General features: G+C 35.8%; 1 protein-coding gene across 2 annotated transcripts in view; it reads right to left on the reverse strand.

The window, feature by feature from the left end:
* The window catches only part of RYR3 (ryanodine receptor 3), a 254392-nt gene that overhangs the window by 80453 nt on the left and 148329 nt on the right, over window positions 1-25610 (reverse strand). For both annotated transcript variants that reach the window (XM_087746608.1, XM_087746606.1), the window contains 11 exons: window positions 24974-25088; window positions 20845-20977; window positions 19716-19819; window positions 15356-15491; window positions 10652-10832; window positions 10093-10198; window positions 8771-8891; window positions 5536-5705; window positions 4639-4859; window positions 3318-3408; window positions 1728-1868 (listed from right to left, as the gene is read on the reverse strand). In XM_087746608.1, coding sequence (XP_087602734.1) covers window positions 1728-1868; window positions 3318-3408; window positions 4639-4859; window positions 5536-5705; window positions 8771-8891; window positions 10093-10198; window positions 10652-10832; window positions 15356-15491; window positions 19716-19819; window positions 20845-20977; window positions 24974-25088 — 1519 coding nt within the window. The remainder of the gene's footprint in view (window positions 1-1727; window positions 1869-3317; window positions 3409-4638; window positions 4860-5535; window positions 5706-8770; window positions 8892-10092; window positions 10199-10651; window positions 10833-15355; window positions 15492-19715; window positions 19820-20844; window positions 20978-24973; window positions 25089-25610) is intronic.

The following is a 25610-nucleotide window of genomic DNA, read 5'->3' on the forward strand; positions in this document are numbered from 1 at the left end:
ATTCGAGGTCAATTGTTACACACTAGATTATAAAAAACATGTGCTAGAAGAAGTAGCAGCAGATCACTGTAGGCCAAGGTTCTCCTTCCAGATCTCAAACAACATTCTTAGTATGCTTAGGGGAAAAAAAAAAAAAAAATCACTTGTCTACCTTTCAGATTCCCCATCTGTAAAATGGGCATAATCATATAGCTTTACAAGGCTTTAGGATCTACTGATGAACACTATAGTGCAAGAGTTTGATGCCATCATAATTTTTTAAATAAAGTTTTACTCAGGTAGCACAGGCATCTTTTTGATGTTACGACTCAGGCACCAATCAAGCATTTATAGGAAAAAATATTTACACAGCAAAAATATTTCTCTTGCTTCATTGTTAGAAATAGAAAGACTATATGCTTCTATAAATCTGAATGACCACTTTGTGTCAAGAAAATGCTGAAGAACAATTTTAAGGTCCATTGAAAATACTTGGTGATAAAATCATGTGTTTATATCGCAGCAAGCAGAATGCCTAAAATTTTGAGGCTTTAACTTCCTCTAGTTTTCTTGCAACATTCTTTAGTATGTATGGCACAAACAAAAGAATTGAGATCACAGGATAAATTGCTTCCACTAAACAGCTGGAAGCCAGGAAAATACCAAACCTGTATATATCTCAGTACAAAACAGAACCATGGAGAATACTGTAGCTCAGCAGACTTACACAACTCTCCTTTCAATAGACTAACAACCATTTACAGATAAATGAAAATGCTATTATAAAGGGCCACCAATATTGGCAGAAACATTCATCTTCATTTATCTGTAAAAAGCTAAGATGCACTAATTGGAAACATTTCATTGTGTCAGGCCCTCCTGACACTCTTTGCACTTGTGACAGCAGTTAGAGAGAGGTAAATGTCACTGAAGCCAAATACAAATAATGCTTAAAAAGCCATTTTAGAATACTGCAGAGACCATATTCATTTCCATGCTATAAATCAGAATGCCTAGAGAAGCAATCATCTAAATCTGTTGATTAGAACTGGAACATAAATTCAGTGAGATGAAATGAAAAAAATCCCCATAGAGAGAACCTGATTTTAGAGCCCAATCAAGTACAGAAAGTATTTACTTAGTAAGGCATTTCTCCTATCAGAAATATAACTTTTTCTTACTCAGAGAAAAAAAATGAGTAAGTGAAAAAATCCCAAGATCACACTTTGGAACAGGAAAATGGAAAAATGTTTATTTCTAAGAATGTTGCATCATATTTCTTAAGCTAGGCAATAACACAAAACTAACAAAATGCAAGTGTATGTTTGAAAACAAACAATGCAAATTTACTGTGCATGCACCACCAATCTGACAAGCATATACATACATTTCTTAAAATTAATTTTATGTCAGTAAAAAGTATTTTAGAAAGTTTAGTAGAGCTAAGACACGAGAGGATTCACCACTGACTTGTTAGTGCAGCAAGGATTTTGCCTCACTACTAGTGTAAGGCTATATAGGTATATCAAGACAAAGATTTAACATTTCATTAGTTTGAAGAGAATCTTTCAAGATTCAGCATTCACTTTTTCATTAGAAAGTTACTTCATTGAAAGCACTCATTGCCATATCTTCCATATTAGGTGAAAGAATTGTTAAAATAGTAACTTTCTGCACTTGGCATGGCAAATTACCATTGTAAGGCTTTTATAGTCATCCCATACTGTAATGTGAATTACAGTCATTACCTTATGAGACAAGGAATCAAATATTCCCCAGAAAAGTTTTTCAGTTAAATGTAATTCTTCTTCTGCTGCAATTCCATAGCTTCCCATTCCTGAAGGCAGACAATAATATTTCCAGCACTGCTCATAGTGATTTGTCAGAAGCTAGATTTTCAGGAAAATAAAAATGCACATAAAACACTGGTATTTAACAAAATAACATACTGGTTAGCGAAGTCTGAATTGCCAGTATCTGTTTAAACAGTTACATGAATATTATTATTCATTTCTGTCTCTTCATTTCTAATGGCTCATAAAAACGATCTTTTTTTCTTCTTTTTCTTTCTAGGAGAGCAGTAGAGTCCATGCTGTGAAAGTATAAAGCCTGTATTATCCCCAACTGCTGCTGTGGGATTCTCTGTGATGACAGTGAGTAGCAAAATTACAAAATTTCAGGACTGTCACCATCTGAGTACAGAGTAGCTCACAGTATAAAAATAGAGACAATGATATGGGTGTCAAACAGGACATGACAGATTCTGGTAAAAAGTTTTACAAATTCAAATTGATTTTACTTCTGTCATTTGTATTTGATGGCCTCAGTATTATTCAAAACACTGCAAAAGACACGTGCAGTACACCCTTTTAGCTGTGTCTGCTCAACTCTGGACAAACCTATGGAAAGAACTATTGTACAGACAACCTGTAAAACACCAGTTAAAGAGCTAGCATATATGACTATTGGTGCACTTTCCACATCATTTCAAATTTCTACTGATCTCTTCTTTAGAACTAAAAATTCCTACCCCATGGGAAATTCTAAGATTTCTTGTAGCATCAGACTAGACTCTTGACATTTTAATTTTTCCTGCAATTCTGTTTAGGAAGGGAAAACAATAATAAAAAACCCACATCAAACACTCCCTCTTCACCACACTTTTGCTCCAAAATTACTGATGCTCCAGAATATGCCTGTGAATCCGGCAGCTCTGCTTTAGAGTATGACAGAATTTCAATTCTGTCATAAAAAGACCTGCATACCTAAGATCAGGCCCTTTTATCTCAACAAGAACAGGAGGCAAACTTGACAGAAAAATTCTAAATAAAAGTTATTTATCATCTCACAATTGTAATTCTCTATTTATATAACAAGAAGACAGAAAAGAATTCAGATAAGCAAGTTAAAGATTGCTCAAAAATAAAAGGTGAATCCTGTTGCCTGTATCCTATTCTCTGTAGACTTCACTCAAAATTTACTCCTGACTGCCAAGACTTATTATAGCTCATATAGCAGAATAAGAAATTTCAAGATAAAGCTAACATTTAATTTTATACTTTCAAATATTCTTGCTGAAGCAATGAAAAAGTCAACAGTTCACTGAACAAAATTGCACAATCAACTATGTATCAACTTGCATTAGGGAAGCTTTCACAAAACCCTTAATCATTATATTCCATTCAAAAGACTTTATAAAATAGTAACATTATTTTCAATTCAGAAGTCATTTCACATTGCTTCACCCTGCCCCGTTCTGTTTTTAAAAACATGACGATGACAGATTACTGTGAAGTAAGTCTTACGCTGAATGCATGTACAGAAAGCAAAGCATTTACCTTGAGAGGCATTTTACAGTATTCATTGAGTAGGGGCACATCAAAAACCAGCCTTCTCAACAGCTGTTGTAGCATAGAGGGACGTAAGTGGCTGTAATTTAAAAAATAGAAGTTCTTAGTAAAATTCATACAGTCCAGTGAAAATGAAATAAAAATTGAAATAAATTTGCACATTGGAATTCAAATCACTCACTAAAAGTATTTTGAAAAATCAATGGTAAGTGCTTAAGGAATCTCACTATGCCTCATCTACATATAGAAGGATATAGCATAGAAAGATGTGCTACTTCTGGACTCTGTTAAGTGAATAGACAACATGTATGATTGTGCCATATGATAGCAGAGGGAAGGGTGCTGCATTTTTTCCAGAATACACAGAGGGAACAATCTAAGCAAAAGAAACAGAATATTATCCTAACAGAATGGTTTCTGATATGACACGAAAAAGCAACAAAACACTCCGAACTAAAACTTATCTGGTAAATACATTATGATTATTCTATAAGAAATAAATCTCAACTGGAAGACTGAATAAATTAGTCAGCATTTCTTTTCTAGCTATTTAATTTCAGTGATCTATAGACTCAAAATCAATGTAAAAATGCTCCTTTCATATTCCCCCCTCAGTCATCACTTTTTCAGGCTGAAGATTCCTGGTCTACTAAGCTGTTCCAAAGGAGTGAAATTATTTATGTTGATCCCTCTTTTTAGGCTTTTCCAAATCTCTTCCATTTCTACTATATGCCCTTTTTGGCAGGGGTCCAGTGCTATGCACAAACTGAAAATGCACACTGCATTACTAATTTCACAGTCCACCACACAGACAAGTAGCACTACTGTTTATGACACAGATCAAGAATTATGATTCAGTTCAGTTTTAGGATCAGTTTTAGCATTTGGAAAGTGGGGAGTAGTTTTTTTGTTTTGTTTTGTTTTGTTTTTTTAAACTACAGCCAATGTTCTTCAAAGCCAAATCAGAAATACAAACACGTCGATCCCTTAAATCCCCAACACATTCTCACTGTCAGCCTTGCCAGACCATTTTTGGTAATTACTGGGGGCTTGTTTTTACAAATAATCAGAATTTATCCTGCATCACCATAAAGCTCATATCAACATGACAGCTTGTATAATGCAGTACCCATAATGGAAAAATCAAATTATTTTCTCTTAGGAAAAAAAAATCCTATCATACACTCTGGTCATTTATTTCATGCAAGAATAAAATAAACTTAGTTCTACATTATACACAAAGAAAGAAATTATTAAAATACATACACTGCACAAAAGAAATCAATTTGTACACAGATAACATACATACTGGCAAATAGCAAGCAGGCATTCTTCAATAGTGTCTCTTTGTGCTTTTGTAAGGGAACGTCCCTTGGATAACCTATATATTGTGTGAAGCATGGAGTCAACCAGAGAGGCGTGATGCTCTGTTCCAGAAAAGAGGGGAGCACATCTTTTGAGTAATGGAAACACAGCTGAGCAAATATATCTATTTAGTGCGAGAGCTGCCTCTGTGGTACTTAGAGAAACCTGTATGAAGTAGTAAACGATTGTTAATATCATATGGAATAAAGCTTACTAAATATGAAGTCTATAAAACATAATAATGAAATACCCCTTAAGTTCCCTTAGCACTGGGTACTAACATGATATTCCCAGTATACACATGAGGACAAAAGCTATTTTTTTTGAACTTGACAAAATCCAAGTCATCCACTTATCTCCTCTCTCTTGCCCCACTGCACTCTGAACCAACAGGAGCAAAAAAGAATATGCAGCTTCTTTCTTTAAACAGGTTAGCAAAAACCACAAAGCATTAAGCAGCACTTTTCATCTCACTTAATTTCTTCATACCTACACATATATGAATTTTCAGTGTAATTCTTGGAAGAACACATGAAATAAAAGTAATTAGGCCTATTACAGTATATCCAATGTACTTACTGTATAATTAATGTAAGCCTGTATTAAAAGTTTTTAAACTACATTACACTGTTGCTTCATAAGGTGGTACTGAATGCTTATGATCAGACTTAAGCACTAGAAATTAACAGCAACTGAATTATTACTGTTTGAGTTTACAGTGAGCCTATACTACCTTTTTTTTTTTTTTTTTAAAGCTGTTTTGACTTGAAGTTCCATTTCTTACACTTACAGAGCCACTATATCCAGCCACTGCACCTAAACTCCCTAGCGAAATACTTACTGTATCCAAAGAGGCAGAGGCTCTTAAATCTGGTAAAAATCCAACTTCCAGTAGGTGAAGGAGAAAGCTTTGGTCCTTAATACCATAGACACGGTCCAAGAAGAGTACCATGGGTGCTTTATGATCAGGACAGAAAGTTGCAGACATGTCTGGCTCATTTACTGTGCCATCTACACAAATATATAATGCAATTTTTAATAGCAGATAACTGATAAAAGCACGAAACACCAAGACAATGAAAGACACTGTAATTACATTTAATGTGTAAAATCACATGCTCAATGAAAATTATATTCTTGTTCAGTTTTCTTGTATGCTGAAAAAGAATACTAAGTTTTTATTATTTCAAAACCCCTATTATTTTGAAATTTATTAATCTTTCACTCTTAAATGAAAGCTTAAGAATTAATAGTATGCTACTACTTTCATTACTATTACGGAGAATGTTTATATGGTAAAATTAAAGATAAATATCACTGCAAATATTAAAAATATATAGTAACTGTGAAGTCACAGAAGATTAAGAATTTTAATTTTTGTCTTATGTAAACTAGACTAGAAAGAACATGGAATCCAAGGGGAAGACAACAATAACACAGAAGTTAACTGGGTATCAGATAAACCACCTCTGACTGTCAAGGGGAATAGACAATTCTTGTGAAACAGAAAGGACAACAGGAGGAGCAGAAGGAGAGTAAAGTTATTTTGCCATAGAAGAAAATGACAGACTGGTAGTTTATAGGCCATGGAACATGGAGAAATTAATAGGAAACATGTCATAAGAAATAAAAACCTCATCCTCTGTTAAGTTTATGCTTTATAGAAAATTTCCATTTGTATGGCTGTCTTGAAAGTTATTTTTTCGAAATCAATCCACTCTGGATAACCACATTGACCACTTCTAGGAAAGAATCAACAGTTGCATAACAAGCAAGAACAGCATCATCAATACACCTCTGCAATCTGAACACCGATTTTGAATTATTTTTGAGTTCCAGTGTGAAGAGGGTGAAAACTCAAGAGTCTTCACTGACTTCCCTTTAACAGGTAGTGTTAAGAAGGCTGTTAGTTCCACCGACAAAAACTCAATTTCAACCTCAATCACAGGTAAGGAGCCAGGCACAGATAGGGAGCTACGCAGTTTGATGCAGAGAGCAGAGCAGGTCCATGCCACGCCCTGGGTTCAGGTTTTCTATGTGTACACACAGTACACAATGTTTGGGTCTTCAGAGAGTAGTCTTATTCCCCAGAGGTGAGAATATATGAATCAGAGTAGTAAGAGAAACAGATAGGTCCTCCAGGAACACAGCAGCTTAGCCTCAACTCCACAGTGGCAACCCTTAAGGTACTGAGGAGGACATAAGTCTTAGTGAAGGAGTGTACCTACCTGGGAAGGAAGGATCTAATCTCTTAAGAGAAGAATCACTCCTCCACCCTATGTCAGTATGTCCTATTGCACATAGGATTCTCCTATGGTAAACAGGATCTACACGGATATGAAGAAGCAGGCAGTGGAAGTGGGAGATTGCTGTATGAGGCACTGAGCTGGGTGGCTTCATGATGTGTAAGAGGATTCCATGATAACTTGGCTATACCTTATGGGAGGACCTTGTGGGAGGCAGGCAGAGATCTCAGGTCTCAAAGGATGGGTGAGATAGTGGTGTAGAGAAAAGGGGTTTACTAAGATTGCTTATAAAAGGGGGAATTCTTTTGGGACAAGATGAACAAGTATAGAAATAGCCTGCACCTTAATAAAAAAGAAATCAGCCTTCTAGGATTGAACATTAGAAGTCAGAGTGGAACATTCTACCTAGCAAATGGGGAAAAGACGATAGATGTCGAGGAGCACCTTCTTCAGACTGGGACAGTTCCAAAGTGAGTATGTCTGATTTTCACTTGCTCTGAAAGGGACATGGAACAAGTAAACAGCAGTTCCAAGAAATAGGAAAGGCAATTAAAATGCAGTGTGCATGTGCAACATTTTAATCGAGCAAGGACAAACAGGACTCTATACTGAGTCATCAGTGACCTGGAGAAGAAAACAAACAAAGGAGTCTAAAATTCTGTATACAACACTAAATTCTTCTGTATGGTTAATTCATTAACAAAACTGAGTGTGCAAAGTAGAGACAGCTGCACTTCAATGCAGACAACTCTAAGCTAACACATCTGCAGAAAAATAAGACATGCCTACACAATGCTGAGCTTGGAACTGACATTACAAAGCAATCCTGAGGCCATCACTGAAATTCTGTGAAACCATCAGCTCAATGTGTAGCAGTGACCAAATAAGTCAACAAGATACTGGGCACCATCAGAAACAGGTATTCAGAATATGAGAGAGGGCATCATTTTGCTGCTATATAAAATAGAAAATTAATACATAAACCAAACTACTGTGTGCCCACACTATCAGTACAATCAGAACAGCTGTTTCCCTTATCTCATGACTGCAGAATAGAGATAGTGAAGGTACACAGAAGGGCAACTAAAATGATTCAGGCAATGGAGCAGTTATCTTAGGATGAGAGACTAAGAAAAGCTGAGATTCTTCGATTTGGCAAAATGAGGACTGAGAAAGGATATAACTGAGATTTAGACAATGATTAATGTAGCTGACAAGGTGAAAGAAGACTGCTATACACCAAATCCCAAAATACTACAATACAAGAGTGTTAATTAAAATTAGTAGAGTATAAGTTTAAATTAAAAAAAAAAAAAAAAAGATATGCTTAAAATGCTTCTTTATGTAGCATAGTGAAGTTCTGGAATTTATTGCCACAGGAGTTTTTGAGTATAGACATTATTCCAAAGGGATTAGATACGTCTTGGACACCAGGTCCAGAAACAGATATTAATGGGCAGGGATGTATGCTCTACTCTTTCTAAACAAATGACTGGATGATGTGGAAATACAAAGGGACTGAGTCCAAGCTTACACATTCTACCTAAAGAGAGAGCATCTCTACGGCCACTGCTGGAGACAAAGTACTGGGATGGATGGCCCATTAGTGTGATCCTGTAAAGCATTTCTTATGTTCTTACATCCTCTGCTCCATAGGAGGAAGTATCTGTTCTACTGGAGCAGCTCTAATTGATACTCCCCTAATTAAAATCTGAAGAACAGTTCTCTGCTTGCACTCAACTCTAACAAAACTGCCCTATTTTACACCTGAAGGCTTATGTGCTAAAAGATTTTTATAAAAAGATGGTCTAGTGAAAGTATTGAAGTTACCTTTGTTAACTGTTGACAGCTTTAGTGGTATACTTATAATCCCAACCAAATCTTCAGTTGGCACTAGAGATCGAAGGATTGATCTGATTCGAATAGCTTCCCCTTTTCCACTTTGAATAAGCTGTTAGAAAAAGTTTATCAATTAAGAAGTTTAGTACTGAAGGACATAAGAAAAATTTCCTCAAAATACCGATATTAATATGTTTTTCATCCAAATACTGGAAAAAGTGCACAGAGATTCAATTTATCCCAGTACTCTAATGGAGTTGCCGATTTTCAGCTGATCCTACTTTTGAATCTGTCCTAATTCTGATATCATATCAATAATTTCACAATATTATAAATTCCCAATAACACAACCCCCCCCCCCCCATGGGTAAGATTCTTAAACCAATCAGATAAAGTGATGAAACTGAAAATTTCTGAGAGACTCATGTTACTTACAGAACCTACAGTGCCAAGTTTTGAGCTTGCCTCTTTATACCATGAACAGATGCAAACCTGTCTGATGTATCTACACATTTTTCTATTATTTCTATGCAGTAAAAATTTCAAAAGGCACTAACAACAATAAGGTGACCAACTAATTTCAAATTCTAGCAGAAATTAGGTATTCACAACCTGTGTCTTTGAAATCTCTTCCAGTAATTTTCTTAATGTGAAACTACTATCTCTGGCAACAGACAGTTACATACAGCCTTATAGCTAATAAAGTTAATACTTTTGGTAATAGTAAGTAGGGAGGCTACAAGCCAAATTTCTTGCTTCTTGTTGTATTGAGGTACATATTGCATTTTCAGCTGGATTTATGCTACTAAAGAATTGTAAATACTGACAAGCAAAAGTCAGTCTCACTAAAACCAAGTCTTGCAGGTGGCTGTTACAGGCATTACAGTCAAAACATTTATTTTACATATTTCTCCATGAATTCATGTGGTGTAGGTACCATATTTCATCAGTGCACACAAAAGCAGCTCTGTATCACGTTCTTATGAAAATTATTTTTATGGCTTTCTAGAGAACAGTAAAGGGCCAGTTTCAGAAGTTTCATTGGTAGTATAAATGTGCAACACTAGCAGTGCATCTTTGCTTTGATTCCATATTCGTATAAAAATTCTGAAAATTTTAGATAAATAAAAAGCACAAGAAATCAAAGGCCATGATTCTTTATAAACAGCTTGCAGGGAACACATCTGTCTAGATACAGCAAGAAATGCAATAAAGTCCACCTTCTGAAGGGAAGAAGCCTTTGAATAGAGAACAGTTTAGTTAGACATGTACAGTTCTACTTACAAATCTCAAAAGTGACAAAATGAACTTACATGCATTTCTGGTGCACAGCGTCCAAGTAAATCTATGAGAGCTGAGTAAAATGACATAATTGCATTGCCCATGTGCACAATCTCTTCCTCCTCCTCCTCCTCATCACTAAAAGGTAAACAATAACAGTGAGCATTTTTGCTATTGTAATTTTATAGCTCCTCTCTGGAGCTAGATCCATGATCCAGAGACTATTAATCAGATATATTAATTTCCTCTGGCTTTGGATTAAAGGGTTTTTATCCCTACAGTAAGCATGCAATTGAACAGTAATAACTGACTTCACATGAGCCTTCTATCTTCCGCCTTCACTTTACCTTAGCTTCATTCCACAACAGCCTTCTCCTTTGCTTTGTCCTTCAGGCTTCTTCTCGTCTGTAACTCTCATTCCACTTTTATCTAGCTCATGCTTTATGAATTCCATATGACAACTGCCTGTGGGTGCGAATCTCTAATGCTCTATGTTTGTATAATGCCTTACACAACAGGGCCTATGATCCACATATTGCAAGCATGATTAAATGAGCTATTAAATCATCATTAGCATTCACATTTACTTACCCTTCTCTTTTATATGCCTGGGAGGGAAGGTCACAAGCAGGATTCTCTGAGATCCTGATAGCTTCCTGCATAGCTGCCAGCAAACCATTTCCTCCTTCTCCCCTAAGGTCTGGCCCAAAGCACTCTGGCCGTCGAATAAGGAGCTTGACAACAACACTTGCATTTTCCTCAACACTTTCACCTAAGGACCAAAAAGCACTATATGTATTTCTCCTGGAAGCTATCCTTAAGTCAGAAGAGAACTGCATTTGCCCCTAAATTTTACAAAATATAAACCAAATCCTCATCCTTATTTTTGAAAACAAAAATGTATCAAGTTGGCAGCATTGGATGTGCTTTATCAAAAATATACCGAGGTTTAAAAGTGACAGTGTAGACTGGCCTTGAAAAAGTTTTACTACGCTCAATCTAGAAAGGTTCACTTTACAAGATTAATTTTCTTTTTACGGCAAAGACTACTCTCTCTGGTATAAAGGCTAACAGTCCCAAGATGCAAGAAGTCTGCTATTGGGGAGGGCGGGAAGTAAGTTTTGGCTTCAGCCAAATCTCCAGCCTCTCGCTCTCTCCCCTCTCCTGCTGGACAGGGAGAAAATAGAAGGAAGGTGTGATGACTCATGGATTGAGATAACGACTGTCTAGTAGAGAAAGCAAAAGCTATGCATGCAAGCAAAGCAAAAAGACAAATTCATTCACTGCTTCCCAGGCAGATGTTTAGCCATTTCCTAGAAAGCAGGGCCTCAGCACACGTAATGGTTATTTGGGAAGACAAGCACCATAATCACGAACGTCCCCTTCTTCCTCCTCCTTTCCCTAAGCTTTTATTGCTGAGCACAACATGGTAGTATGGAATATCCCTTTGGTCAGTCTGGGTCAGCTGTCCCAGCTGCGTCCCCTCCCAACCTCTTGTCCACCCTGAACCTACTCACTGGGGCCGGGGAAGGAGGAGAAGGGGCAGAGTGGGGAAAAAAAAATGAGAAAGCCTTCATGCTGCACAAGCACTGCTCAGCAACAGTCAAAACATTGGTATGTTATCAACATTGTTTTAGCCATAAATGAAAAGTGCAGCACTATACAGGTTGCTATGAAGAAAGTTAACTCCATTCCCACCAGACTTAGTACAGGGCGTGAGAGTTATTTGATTAATGGGCCAACTGAAGCAAGGAATGTTGCTTAACATTATATCCTTAGAACTTCATCAGTGGAAAACTCATCTCAGAGTTTAATCTTCTCAATATGGCTAAAGAATAACAAATTGTATTTTACGTTAAATATACCTAAAGTAAAATCTCCTGATTCTTTCTACTGCATGTTTAACTATTTGTTAAATCTTCTGCTTGCTATTTAAAGCCTAAAATTGAATACTTCATCATTTCTGTATTCAAAAATCACATTAAAATCAGTTTTAAAGGTCATGGCTTGCCTGAAACAACCCTATTTATAACAGCTTTGAGTGGAAAAAATGTATGTATATTTGAAAAGGGAAAAGAATGGGTTTAACTATTGTATAAATTCAGTACAGGCAGACAGGTTGTGATCTAGATGCTTGCTGAATAAAGGCATTAGGGAAAAGGAACCTTATATAAATGAACTCTTTGTATGTAACTAACTGCTTCATGGACTGCACTTAGCAGCACGTGGAAGCACGATAGGAATAATAATTGGGTCAAAAAACTCAGCTGATGATTAAATGCAACTGTTTAGACATTCACAGTGGCTACCTTATAAGAATACTGATAATCTGTAGGAAGATATGAAATTAATGGGACACCTAGAAAGAAAACAAATTACAGGAAAAGAAACAGTTCACAGTCACTGAACTTGTGATGTCTGCAGCTTGGATCATCAGTATCTATATTTTACATGCAAGCTACAATACTAAACCAGTACAGAAATGCAAGTAGCAAGTTTATATTAAACTGAATGTTACAGATTTAGCAGCCACCAGAAAAGTAGGATTAGAAACTGTGGTTTAGGTGAGAGCAACAGTGGTGCTACCAGGAAGTCAGAGTCAATGGTAGGCAATAGTAGGTGAGATACCTGGACTGACTGGCTCTAGAATGAGCAGCTAAACACGTTAAACATGGCAGTCTTGTATTTTTCCCACTTAAACACCGGTATGATCTTGATATGGAACACAGGACGAGAGGAAATGGCCTTAAGTTGCGCCAGGGGAGGTTTAGATCAGATACTAGGAAAAATTTCTTCACTGAAAGGGTTGTCAAGCATTGGAACAGGCTGCCCAGGGAAGTGGTGGAGTCACCATCCCTGGAGGTATTTACAAGACGTGTAGATGTAGCACTTAGGGACATGGTTTATTGGTGGACTTGGCAGGATTAAGTTTACAGTTGGACTCAATGATCTTAAGTGTCTTTTCCAAACTAAATGATTCTATGATTCTATACCCTAATTACTGACTTTGTGCAGATTCTTTTTCTTTTCTTTTTTCCTTTCTTTCTCCTTTTCATTCACCTTATTTTCACACTGCAGGGAAAAAGCAGGATTTTAAATGTTAAAGTCAACAATTTTAGTTTCATTTGGTTAAAACCTTTTAAGTGAAGATTTTAAAAATAACTAAGTGAAATCTAATCTCAAAAAAATTCACTACATACCTCTCTATAGATATAAAAATGATCATCAAAACATGCACAACATTCAGCTACAGTTACCAGATGCTCCTCAATCCTTGCGTGTTTCATATATTTGTTGAGGAGGCAAATATGAAACCCCCTTAAAAATTGTAAGGGGCTGTTTGAATCCATATTACAGAATCAAATAGCAAATACAAATAAACTTATAAAATGTAATTAATTTTTAGTTTAATAAAAGCACTACCAATATTGTTTTGAGTGGCTCATTTCCAATACAGTTTAAATCTAGATGTTAAAAACTTATCTTACTTTGGGAAGTTTTCAGCACACCAGTGATAGCTTTGTGAGGAGTGCAATTTACAGTAAAAGGAAGCACATATCAGCAAAGGCCCTTGCAGGTAGTTTTAATTTCGAACAGGCAGGAAAGAAACTTATTTTAAGCACAGAGATAAAATTAATCTTTAATGTTGCTCTACTTAAGTCAATAAAAGTTTATCAAGAATGAATTAGTCTATATTTTGAATTTACAATTTTTTGTGCACTGCATTTGCCATTAGAGTCTTATTCTGACCTTCTTTGTATATACATTTCTTTTCCACACCCTTTCTGATGGGATACCAAACTGCTGAAAATAGCTTTAATATCTTGCAGCCTGCTCTAATTTACCTCACAGGACAAGTTAATGAAGAATTTTGATTGAAGAAAGAAGTTTTGCTTATTGCAAAGCCAGAATCAAAATTCATGCATGTGTTTACAAGTGTGTGTTTGTTGCTTTTATCTCAACAACCCAAATTTTTTACTAATTTATATTTGTAATTGTCCTCTCAAGCAGAGGATGCAGAGACATTAGTAATCTGATTTTCAAAAGTGCTGTCTCCAAAACTGTCATAATGAGAAGGTTCAAAACCCCAACCATAACTGTTTTTCAGAAAAAAGCAGCTGAAACTTGAAACTAAAACTTAATTCTACTGATTGGTAGTCCATCCAGCAAAGTTTACTCTTCATGCCAAATAAACTATCACAAGTAAAATCAAAGTTATCTTCATCTAATTATACAGAGTACTGTTAACATTTATTTATAAAATCAACAATGAAAAACACACACTATATTAACTCATCGACTACCTGTTCTACATTTCTTATATCATAGCAGTTTGTCAAGTTAGTTTAGCAGCTCGCTCAATAGCTACAGGCTTATAACTAATGAACATACTTCAGGTATCTTTACTGAACTGAACAGTAAATATGTTTATTGTTTCTGTTTCAGGTATCATTTCCTAATTTCAGACCAACAGTATGAGAATAGAACAGCAAAAATCTAAAAATTAAAATTAAATTTAAAATTATTTCCCTTCTGGTTGTCCCTAGCTGTCCTTTAAAACACATTCCATATTGGCAGACCAGATAGGTGGTAAACAGACAAATCTTTTGATCTCATCTAATCTTTAATCTAAATTACTAGTTTGATGAAAAAAATCCACATGAACTGGAGGATGCTTTTAGTTTAGTGATATTCAGATAATCTAAATTTGATTTTAGCATATTTGTTTCATAAATTCCAAAAGGAAATTGCCCACAGAAGCAAGTATAAGATAGTTATCAAAGGAGAAGATTTTTTCTTTTTTTAGAACATCAGATTTAAGGTACGCAGTCAGCGTGCTTTACAAACACTGATCCCTCAGAACTACGTAAATGTGACGTATTGGAAATTTGCTTTTTGTAATGCAAAACAGCTTAATTAAAAATGTCTAAATCTCCCAGTGGTACAGCGGACAAGAAAGGTCTAAAATCAGTGCTCACTGGTTATGTTTATAACCAGCATATGTGGTATATGTAAATACCACAGTTTACTTACTGAAAGAATTCCTAACATCATTTGCAACCTTAACAGGTTACTTTATTAAATTATGCAGGTTGCAAAAAGAGTACGGAAAAAATGCAACTAACTATGAAGATTCAAAAAATGACAATAAGCAGCATATACAAGTAATCTTATATTTGTAACGAGTACAGTATGCATTAACCTCTCTTCATCCATTAACACATTTTTATGGTTAGAAAAGCAATTTTAAGGGAACTTTTTGATGGAATTTGAATGCCAGGAAATTACACTTACTGTTAACAAAAACTGCAAATCTTAAGAATGACAGGTAACGTTCACCCTCTATTGGATTCCATCCAATGTCTGGATATCCTTTAGCCAGCAATACTGGACAACTCTGCAGGCCACAACCCGCCAGGTAGGTAACAACCTACAATACAGAAGCAATCATTTATTCATGTGTTTAGAAATAAATTTCTAAAAATAAGTATGAAACAAAATGAACATAATCATTTTTTTTAATAACAAGGTTTTTATATACTAGGTGTTTCACCTGAGAAACTACCAACATAGCTCATTATTGCATCAGTCTTAGGTTCTAATTCTTGCTTTTGATGATGATGAAAAAAGTCAAGCACTCTTTATTTTTGAAGTTACCTAATTATATGATGACACAACAATACAACAACATGAACAAATGCAGAATGTAGAAAGCAGAATAAAATATTGTGGAATTCAGATCTTTTTTAACAGTACATAAACAACAGTTAAAAAACTATTTAACAACTTTAAAAATTACATCAATAACCATGTATGGCTAATTTGCTACAATAGCAAAATAAATATTGCATCAGAAGTTTATTTACTGTAATTCTAATTTTAATAGATATGTAAACAATTACATTTTTCAGAAGAGTGATAAATATCAGTCAATGGTTTTAAGAGTTTGAAACCAGAAAGAGTAAAATTTTTGGTAATATGTAAATTCCTAACACAGCATTTCTTATCAAGAGGAATATCTTTAAGAGAAATCTTTGATAAATTATGACAAATTTCATAAATTATAGTAAACTGAATTTCTGAAACATGGACAGAATTATTTCCCAATCATTTAAAAGGAAATTTGCAGATAACTGCACAAATGTGATTTTTGTTTTTACTTAAAATACACAAAGGACAACATATGAACATGATTATAGTATTTAAATATATTTTGAAATAGGTAATGAACATTAGGAACCTCTCATGAACCTGTAAAAAGAGATGCAAATTATCATTTCTTACAATGGAAGGCAGCCAAAAACAGGTAGCAAAAGGGAGATAGGTTTTTCTATTTGGAAAAGGGAGATATGTTATTCTGTTATTCTTAAGTGCCCTATAGCAATTCCACCATCCCTGTCCTCGGCACTGGTGAGGCCGCAGCTCAAATACTCTGTTCAGTTTTGGGCCCCTCACCACAAGAAGGACATCGAGGTGCTGCAGCGTGTCCAAAGAAGGACAACGAAGCTGGTGAAGGGTCTAGAGAGCAAGTCTTATGAGGAGCGGTTGAGGGAACTGGGGTTGTTTAGTTTGGAGAAAAGGAGGCTGAGGGGAGACCTTATCACTCTCTACAACTACCTGAAAGGAGGTTGTAGCGAGGCAGGGGTCGGTGTCTTCACCCAGGTAGCAAGCAACAGGACGAGAGGAAATGGCCTCAAGTTGTGCCAGGGGAGGTTTAGATGAGATATTAGGAAAAATGTCTTCACTGAGAGAGTGGTTAGGCATCGGAACAGACTGCCCAGGGAAGTGGCACAATCACAGCCCCTGGAAGCGTTCAAAAAACATGTGGATGTGGTGCTTAGGGACATGGTTTAGAGGTGGACCTGGCAGTTAGGTTAACGGTTGGACTCGATGATCTCAGAGGTCTTTTCCAACCTTAATGATTATATGAGATCATATTTTGTCATTATCTAATGCCCTAATAGAGAAACTAGTTATGAATTCAGGAAGAAGAATTATACCTCTGCTGATACAGTATACAAGTTGTGTCCTGTCATGGTTTAACCCCAGCTGGCAACCAAGCACCACACAGCCGCTCGCTCACCCTCCCCAGCCCAGTGGGATAGGGGAGAGAATTGGAAGAGCAAAAGTAAGAAAACTCAAGGGTTGAGATAAGAACAGTTTAATAACTGAAATATAATAATAACAACAACAACAGTAATAATAAATAATAAAAAAATTGTAATGAAAAGGAAAACAACAAGAGAGAGAGAGAGAAAGAAACAAAACCCTGGAAAAACAAGTGATGCAACCGCTCACCACCTGCTGACCAATGCCCAGCCAGTCCCCGAGCAGCAATCGCTGCCCCCGGCCAACTCCCGCTAGTTTATATACTGAGCATGATGTCATACGGTATGGAATAGCCCTTTGGCCAGTTTGGATCAGCTGTCCTGGCTGTGCCCCCTCCCGGCTTCTTGTGCACCTGGCAGAGCATGGGAAGCTGAAAAGACCTTGACTAGTGTAAGCACTACTTAGCAACAACTAAAACATCAGTGTGTTATCAACATTATTCTCCTACTAAATCCAAAACACAGCACTGTGCCAGCTACTAGGAGGAAAATTAACTCTATTTCAGCCGAAACCAGGACACCTCCAAAAGGCTGCAACAGAGGAAAAATGGGCTGATGTGAAAAATTTGCTTATTACAGTATGCAGTAAGGAAGTTACTCAGTGCACTCAGTGGAAAAAGCGTGCATTTCCTAACAGGACTCGATAGTTTTCTAGTATCCATTCAGAAGCTATGAGTGAATACACACTTGTAGGAGTCTACAGATGCAGCTCATACAGAATGTGAGAAAACCAGTAGAATAAATCTCTTCTCCCATCTCTTTTCCGATTTTGTAATGCTACCACCAAACCCCATAATTTTAATCTATTGTTTACTACAGCAAGCCATCAGGCCATGGGATACTTTTCTTGTGCAATCCTCCTCCTTCCACACATTCACACATTTGCAGTAAAAAGAGATCAAATTTGCAATGGCAAAAGCTCACAAGTTAAATTGTCTATGTGCAATTTATTTGCTTTGAACACAGGATTTATGGTACAAACTTTTCTCACACAGAAACACTGTCATTCTATGACACATTCATCAAACTGATAGCCATACAGTATTTGTTTTTTCGTGTTTTTCAGTATATAGATTTATTTACTGAATAACATCCACATAATGCACTAGATAAAGTTATTGACTCACCAAAGTTAATATATTACAGCCAATACATTACCATTCTTACAGCTAAAATGACTGATGAGTTTGGGAAGTGCAGTCTGAGACACAAAGCTTGATTTTTCAGCATAAAATACTGTGTATGTTGCAGCTGATAACTGTTACTGTTTGAACATTCAGCACTTGTACAGTGTCAAGTATTCCAAGGTACGCAATCAGTAAATGAGGAACATGCAGTTAATGGTCAACAATGAAATTCAGTTTAAGTAAGTGACTTGCCCTACAGTACTTTCCATGAAGATACGAGGCAGTCACTGGTAGCATTCCAGTCACGAGTGGTGTATCCCAAGGGTTGATACTGGGGCCAATACTGTTTAGTATCTTTATTAATGACAGGACAGAGTGCATTCCCAGAAATTTTGCAGGTGATACAAAATTGGTAATTGTTCTCAACGCTACCTTTATCTAATTAGTATATTCCTGTGCGTTCTCACACCCTTCTCGTTCATATTCTTGTATCTGTCTTCTCCTAGCTATCCCCATCATACGTCCATTTATTTCCATTTCCCAGCTTTTCCTCTCCTACAGCATATGCTGATCACAAACACCCTCATAACCAGTTCTACTCTCATCAGAGGATTCTTCCATACTGCATAGAGGCTTTCCCTGTGCTAAGCTACCATTTAGGTGCTTAACTCTTCTCCTCCATTTATATTAAACCCTGTCTTCTCTTTTCTGTTCCCCAGTGCTGTGCTAGCACATATCACTTCCTTTCCCTGCTTTCCTCCTCTTCTGACTGTGCACCCATCTTCCATCTCTTAATCCGTTTTCCTTCCTGGATATATAAAGAACTTTCATGCCATTTTTTGTATCCTTTTACCCACCATTTCTAGTTCATCCTGCCACTCCTCACATTTCCCTTTATTCTTAACAATTGCCAATGATCTGAGTCCTGGATTCAGTTTCCTACTGCAACTACCCTTAAAAGCCTGTTCCAACTGCCCTTCTTCAAATATCTGCCCTTCCATTCTCTTAGCTCTTACCTCCATCCCCATCAATCTCTATGATTTATTTAAGCCAAAAGACCTGCTTCCTTTCTTCACATTCTCCTCTTAATTCTCAAATTTACTTCTCCCCAGCAATGTTTCTTGATATGCCCTTCTCCTGTTTCACACCTTTTTTCTTGCCATCCTTTCTACCTGATAACAGCAGTGAAAGGATGCAGAAGATAGAAATAAATCTCTTTTGCTGTGATTCCCACTAAGCGTAAAGCAGAATCCGGGAAAATACTGCTCAGACAATCTTACCTTGAGACAGTACATACCTAGAGCAAGTATTTCTGAGGAGATCATATCCAAAAATTACTATGATCAAACTTGTCCTTTTCTCTTCTAGCACAAGTACGCTATTTACTAAATAGGTAAATAGGTCAGAGCGATCACTTACCTTATCAAGATCTGGCTCCTCCAATGCTAGTGCAAGCTCATTGTTGTCCATTACAGAGGCTGCTGCAACATCTAGTGGTGTCGAACCTCTCATTGAAGGAAATGCTGCAGAAGAAAGTTAATATACAATAATTAAATTCAGTTTGCAGCAATCACAGTCATGCAGCAGAGGGCAGCAATCACACTGGAATCTAGAACATAAATACATTACTAGTATGTTGTATGGCTGTTCTTCAATGAAGAACATGGTTAATATGTTTTGAACAATGTTAAAATAAATGCTGAATTTTTTTTCTGACTTGACATCCATATCTATAAACATACTCAACCACACTGGTGTTAAATGCAGATGAAGAAATCGGTATTAATAACATAGCAAATCAGAGGAATATTACACCATTTCTTTAGCAGAGCAACATGTTAACAATGTAATTCTGCACAACCCTATCAAGTCAAGATTTTAAAATACATTCAGCTAAAAGAGACCTTTTCAAGCTTCAGTGCTACCTGTTTTCTTTCTTTTAGTCTTATCCCATTTTCTGTGTTTAATATGGGCAAATGCAGGCATTGAAATGGTCACCATGAACAGCTAAAGCACTGTGACATCACACACTATCTTGCCTTGCTATATCTTATTAATATAGCCATCTATCTAGCCAAAACAATTAACCATGTGTTATAAAACCTAATGCACACACATTAAAAAACATACATTAAGTGTTCCAATGGAAAAATATGAAATTCACATCAGTAGCCTGAACTTTAGAGGGAAGGGAAATGAAATCAGATGAAAAAGACAAGCACCGTAAGGGGTTAATTTAATCTTAGATTTCCAATCACAACTATTTTGAATGGAAAAAATGTCAAACTGTATGGATTTAATCCTAAATTTTTCAAGGTATTTAAAAACACAGATTTAGACTATTATGTTTCTAATACAATTCACAGACACATAAGGGTGAAAGGAAAATGGAAAAAAAAATATGAGTTAGAGGCAAAACCACAAAGTAGTTTAAGCTGCAGAGAGGCTTCATCACATGCTTCAACTTGCTATACAAATTAGACACTAGTCTTGTGATATCACAGTTCTTCCTGGTCTTGCTTTTAGCTCTTACAGCTACATGACGTACCCAGTCCAACACTGCTGTTTTCCAGTAAGTAACTAAGATGCTCAAACATGGCCTTTTGGTTTTGACGACTAATTCGGCAGAAGTAGCACAGGAATCGACAACAGCTTGCCACCATCTTAGGAAAAACGATCTGCTGAAGAAGAAAGTTGACAAAGCAGTGAAATATGTTAATTACCAATCTGTTCCAATTCTTCTTCCTGCACTCCTAACAAGGAAAGTATAGTGAAGTTACCAAGGCGATAAGCAGCTGACAGTTGCTTTGCTTCTAACTTAAGAAAGGACACACATTCCTTTTAACTTTTGTATTCATTAGGCCATTAGGTTTAAAATGTTAAAAAATCACTTTGCAGAGGACTATATAAGGCGAAAAAACAGAGAAACGATTCTCATCAAAGCAATTTGCAGACTAGCAAATGTAATTATACAAAAACTCTACCTTAGCAGCATTACAATGACAAGCTCAACCCCCAATACTAGGTCATAGCAGAATAAAGAATATCTAAGAAACTTAGTTTATCCTCCCATATTACAATAAGAATATACAGTCTTCATATAAAACTTTTCTACAAGACTCCTATGTTGTTCAACGCATAGGCTTGATAAGATAAAACAAAACATTAAATTGCATTAACTATCCAATGCTTTTAAAACCAAAACCAAACAAAAAAACCCCAATGCTTTACTTGCTGCACATTATGTGCAAGGATTTCTCCTCGGAAAATAAAATAATTTCATCTGTAGCACTCATGAAAAATTGTTTCACAATTTGCAATTAGTCATAACATCTTCTGAGATGAACAAGTTATGCCATTCTCACATTTTACTGAAAGGAGCTGAAAGAACAAGATCAAAAATCATGGGACAGATTTTTTTATATTTGTTTAAAGGTTTTTCTATCTGATTTATTACATGGACCATTATATAGCACTTTTTAACAAATGTCAAGTTCAGTTGCAGATCTATGTCCTAAGGATACTCACAAAATTAATGAGAAAATTCATTACCATCAAGAAGAATTTCTTTTTAAATAATCTGACTAGCACCCTTTAGGCACAAACAGGAATATATTCTATATATTATATATATATTCTTTAATATCCAAGGTGGTATCTGAGCATTTTAATCACAATATAACGTTTTTTTTCTTCCTACGACATCCTGCCTCCTTCACTTCATACCTTTCAACTATAAATAATATTGCTTATACTTTATTACAACGAAGTCTAATAAATTTTCCCTTCTTTACAACACAACTCTAATTCATTCTGAAAAGTGCACCCTTTTCACTTAATGAGACAACAATCTTGCAAAAAAAGTGATTATGTAATTAAAAGCTATATGACATGTATTATCTTTTCAAGACATCAGGTGCACTTCCTAACTTCCAGAGACTTGATTAACTGTAGTTTTACTTCAGCACAGTTTTTTTGCTAATATATGTGGCTCGTTTGTCTATTTCAGTCATGAAGGAGATATTATGTACAAGCAGCATTACAGACGATTTCTGTTCTTAAATGCAGGGTAGATGAAAATGAATGAAAAACATTCATTCATTCATTAAAACATTCAACAAAACTTCCACCCCCCAAATTTACAGGGATTTTAACAGAATGTATGACATAACAGTGGTGGTGTTGCTGTAATTTTCTAAAGAAGGTTAAAAATTGTCATTTTAGAAATTCCTCGTTATTGACAGGAATACATATGAATATGGAATTCTAAAACTTTCAATCAGTAAGAAATAATTTTGAAGTTAAAAGATTCAATTTCGACAGCCAAAAAGGGTGTTGCGCAGGATTCTCTGAAAATGAATAAACAACCAATGGCAGAAACGAACATGACATTAAAGATTCCAAAATTATAAGATCTAAAGACAGAGTCTTTAAAATAACTATTTTAAGCATTAAGATACACACTGAAACCTAACTGTGATGGAAATGCTGAATGCTTGCCCAAGTGTTTTCTGAGATATACATTTCACCAATGAAGTACCTTTCCAGGGTTTTGTTAGCTAGTACTAGCAAAATACTTCTAAGGTACTGAGATACTTTCAGCCACACCATATTCCACTGACCTCTTCATCTGTTTCTGACTCATTTATTAATAGCACAGCTGGAAAGAAGCCTGGCATAAATTTTCTTCAGTTTGAACTGACAAGTTTTTACCTTCTCACCATTCCTTCAGAGAAGCGTGAGCAGTAACACTCTCACTACAAGTCTCAACGATAAAATGATAAATGATAATTTATGATAAAATATGATAAAATGATAAAATCACTTAATAATATATTAATAATATCACTCATTATAAAATCACTTAATCCAAGAAGCTGGAGATCTAGCTTAAACCGTCTGCTGCCACAACATAGGAAAACGCCCAGTCCCTAAACCAGAGACTACATTGCATGGTTGCTCATTCCATCTCTTGAAGCTATAACACTGAACAGAAAGAAATGTCCATGAAGCTGGAAAGAGAAAACCAAAGGGAACATACTAACAATCTAGCTGTGAAGAACTTGCTTGAGAGCAAGAAAAGCAGTGTTCTAGTGCCTGATGCCACTACTATACTTGAACTGTATAAAAGCGACTCACTGGACAAACCCCCAGAGAATTTCAAATGAGTATATAAAACCATAGCTAACCAAGTCATGCTCACTGTTTCTGGCCCTACTCCTTTTTATTCCGAAGAATACATTACCTGGCAGAGTGAAAGATCCACAGCATGCACAAACATGTACCTTTTCCAGATTACAGCCTAGTGGTTCTACCTAGGGTCAATAACCTTTCAAGGGAGACTTCTCTGCCAGATTAGAAGTTAAGCATGCCAGCAGAAGATCAACAAACAGCAGATGACAATAATTTTAAAAGCAGTACTTTCTCTCCCTGCAAGGTTGCAGATCCTATGAAGGAAACTTCAGGCTTGGAACTCAGAAGCAACACTTCTCTGCCTGTATGGTTCCCTGCCCAATGCTTTGTTCTGTGAAATCTCCCCACTGCAATATTTAAAATCTGTGCTAATGGTGTGCAAAACTCTTTGTTAATAAGCCTTGCTGTGTTATTTCATGACACGACTGTAGCCCTGTGACTATGTACACGTTGTAGCAAAAACAGAGGGTTGTGACACCTATAAATTAGCAAAGTATTAATCATCTTATACTTAATTGTAGATTGCCTTGAACTCAAATGTGGGCATATTAAAACAGAATAACTAACTAAACCCAGTATGAGAATACTTTGTAACACTGTGATGGTATAGCCAGACCCAATAGGTAAGTATTTTACAGAAATGTATGAGCTACATGACCAAAGAGGCAAAGAAAGAGGGGTGCAGCTGCACACAGAAGGCATTCAAGTAATGAAAAGTTGCCAGACAGCTACAAGATAAGCACCAAGTAGTAAAATGGGCTGAAAATCATTTCAAATACATAAGAAGAAAGAGTGGCCAGGCAAAAGAAAACAAGATAAGCAGTACTGGGATCAGAAGAGACCCCTCTTTTTGGGAGGGAGGCAACAGGATAAAAACATCAGGCATAAGCAAAGAGAATAAAGAAGATAAGCCCACTTCACTTCTGACTGTCTTTAGTAGCCTAAATGTCCAGTTAGGCTTCTCAAAATTTATGCCACTCTGCCTTTAAACTAACACATATATATTCAAGCATAACGCTAAGAAATGGGAAAATACAACACTGCAAGAAAATTATTGCTCAATTCAAGTATTTGAATTTGAGCATTCAAAATTAAGTTGGTGCTAGTCTCTTATTATAATTTATTGCTAATAACACTTTATCTAAGATGAAGAGGAATATTTTCCTAGCAGAGCTACACCTCCTATAAATACAGCTAACGTATATATTTAATTTAAAAAAAAGTCCCATTAAAAGACAAATGAAACACCTATAACCCCTCACTCACTTTTTAAAAATGAAGTCCTAGAATGCTGGGCTTCTCCCTCTAGTACTATAAAAAACCATTCTATTTTTAACATTAATCAGTATTTCAATTCGGACAAGGGAAACCTATCTTACATGAGGGAGATCTATTTTTCTTCGGATACTTCTTCTTAAACATCCTAGTATACTTTTGGAAAGGTTCAAAATGCAAAACACATAATAAAATTATGGTGAATTTACCTGAGATTTGTCTCCTCCAAGCACATTCACCATCACATCCATAACAGTCTCATGCATACCCAAGACTCTCATTAAGTTAGGATGCTGATAAAACACCTTGTTGTTCATTATATCCCTAAAATGGAAGAAAAGGCAGCAATGTTTTTCAGAAACACCATTTTAATTTAAATCAATGATGCATTATTAGAGATTTCAGAAATATGCATTTACTGTAGTAACATCATTTTAAATTCTTAGATTTCAGCATAACACAAAACCACCTGACAACTTAATGCTTCACATATATGCTGTAATTCCTCTCATTTTCATGAATTCTATATAATAAGTATCTAAACTTTTAAATTATTTCAAAATGGCATTTCTTCATCTTTAAATTGCTTTTACCATCTGGTCTGTTTAAAGAAAAAAAATATATTCTATGATGGTCTAAGTGGAAAAGAATATATTCTGTTATATTTTAAATAGAGAATGGGGATCAAGAAATCTAAATCTAATCTTGCCTCTGCAGTAACACCCCTTAATTAATTTTCTCAGTTCACAAAGCAGAAGACAATAAATAGACTTAATATTCAAGGTTATCTGTTAAATGTGTTTCATCAATATTTCCAAAATTAAGACCATCTGTCAGAAGATGTAA

This window comes from Nipponia nippon, unplaced genomic scaffold, assembly GCF_047370975.1.
Source record: "Nipponia nippon isolate SJK-2023a ecotype South Korea unplaced genomic scaffold, ASM4737097v1 scaffold_10, whole genome shotgun sequence".
Taxonomy (NCBI): Eukaryota; Metazoa; Chordata; class Aves; order Pelecaniformes; family Threskiornithidae; genus Nipponia; species Nipponia nippon.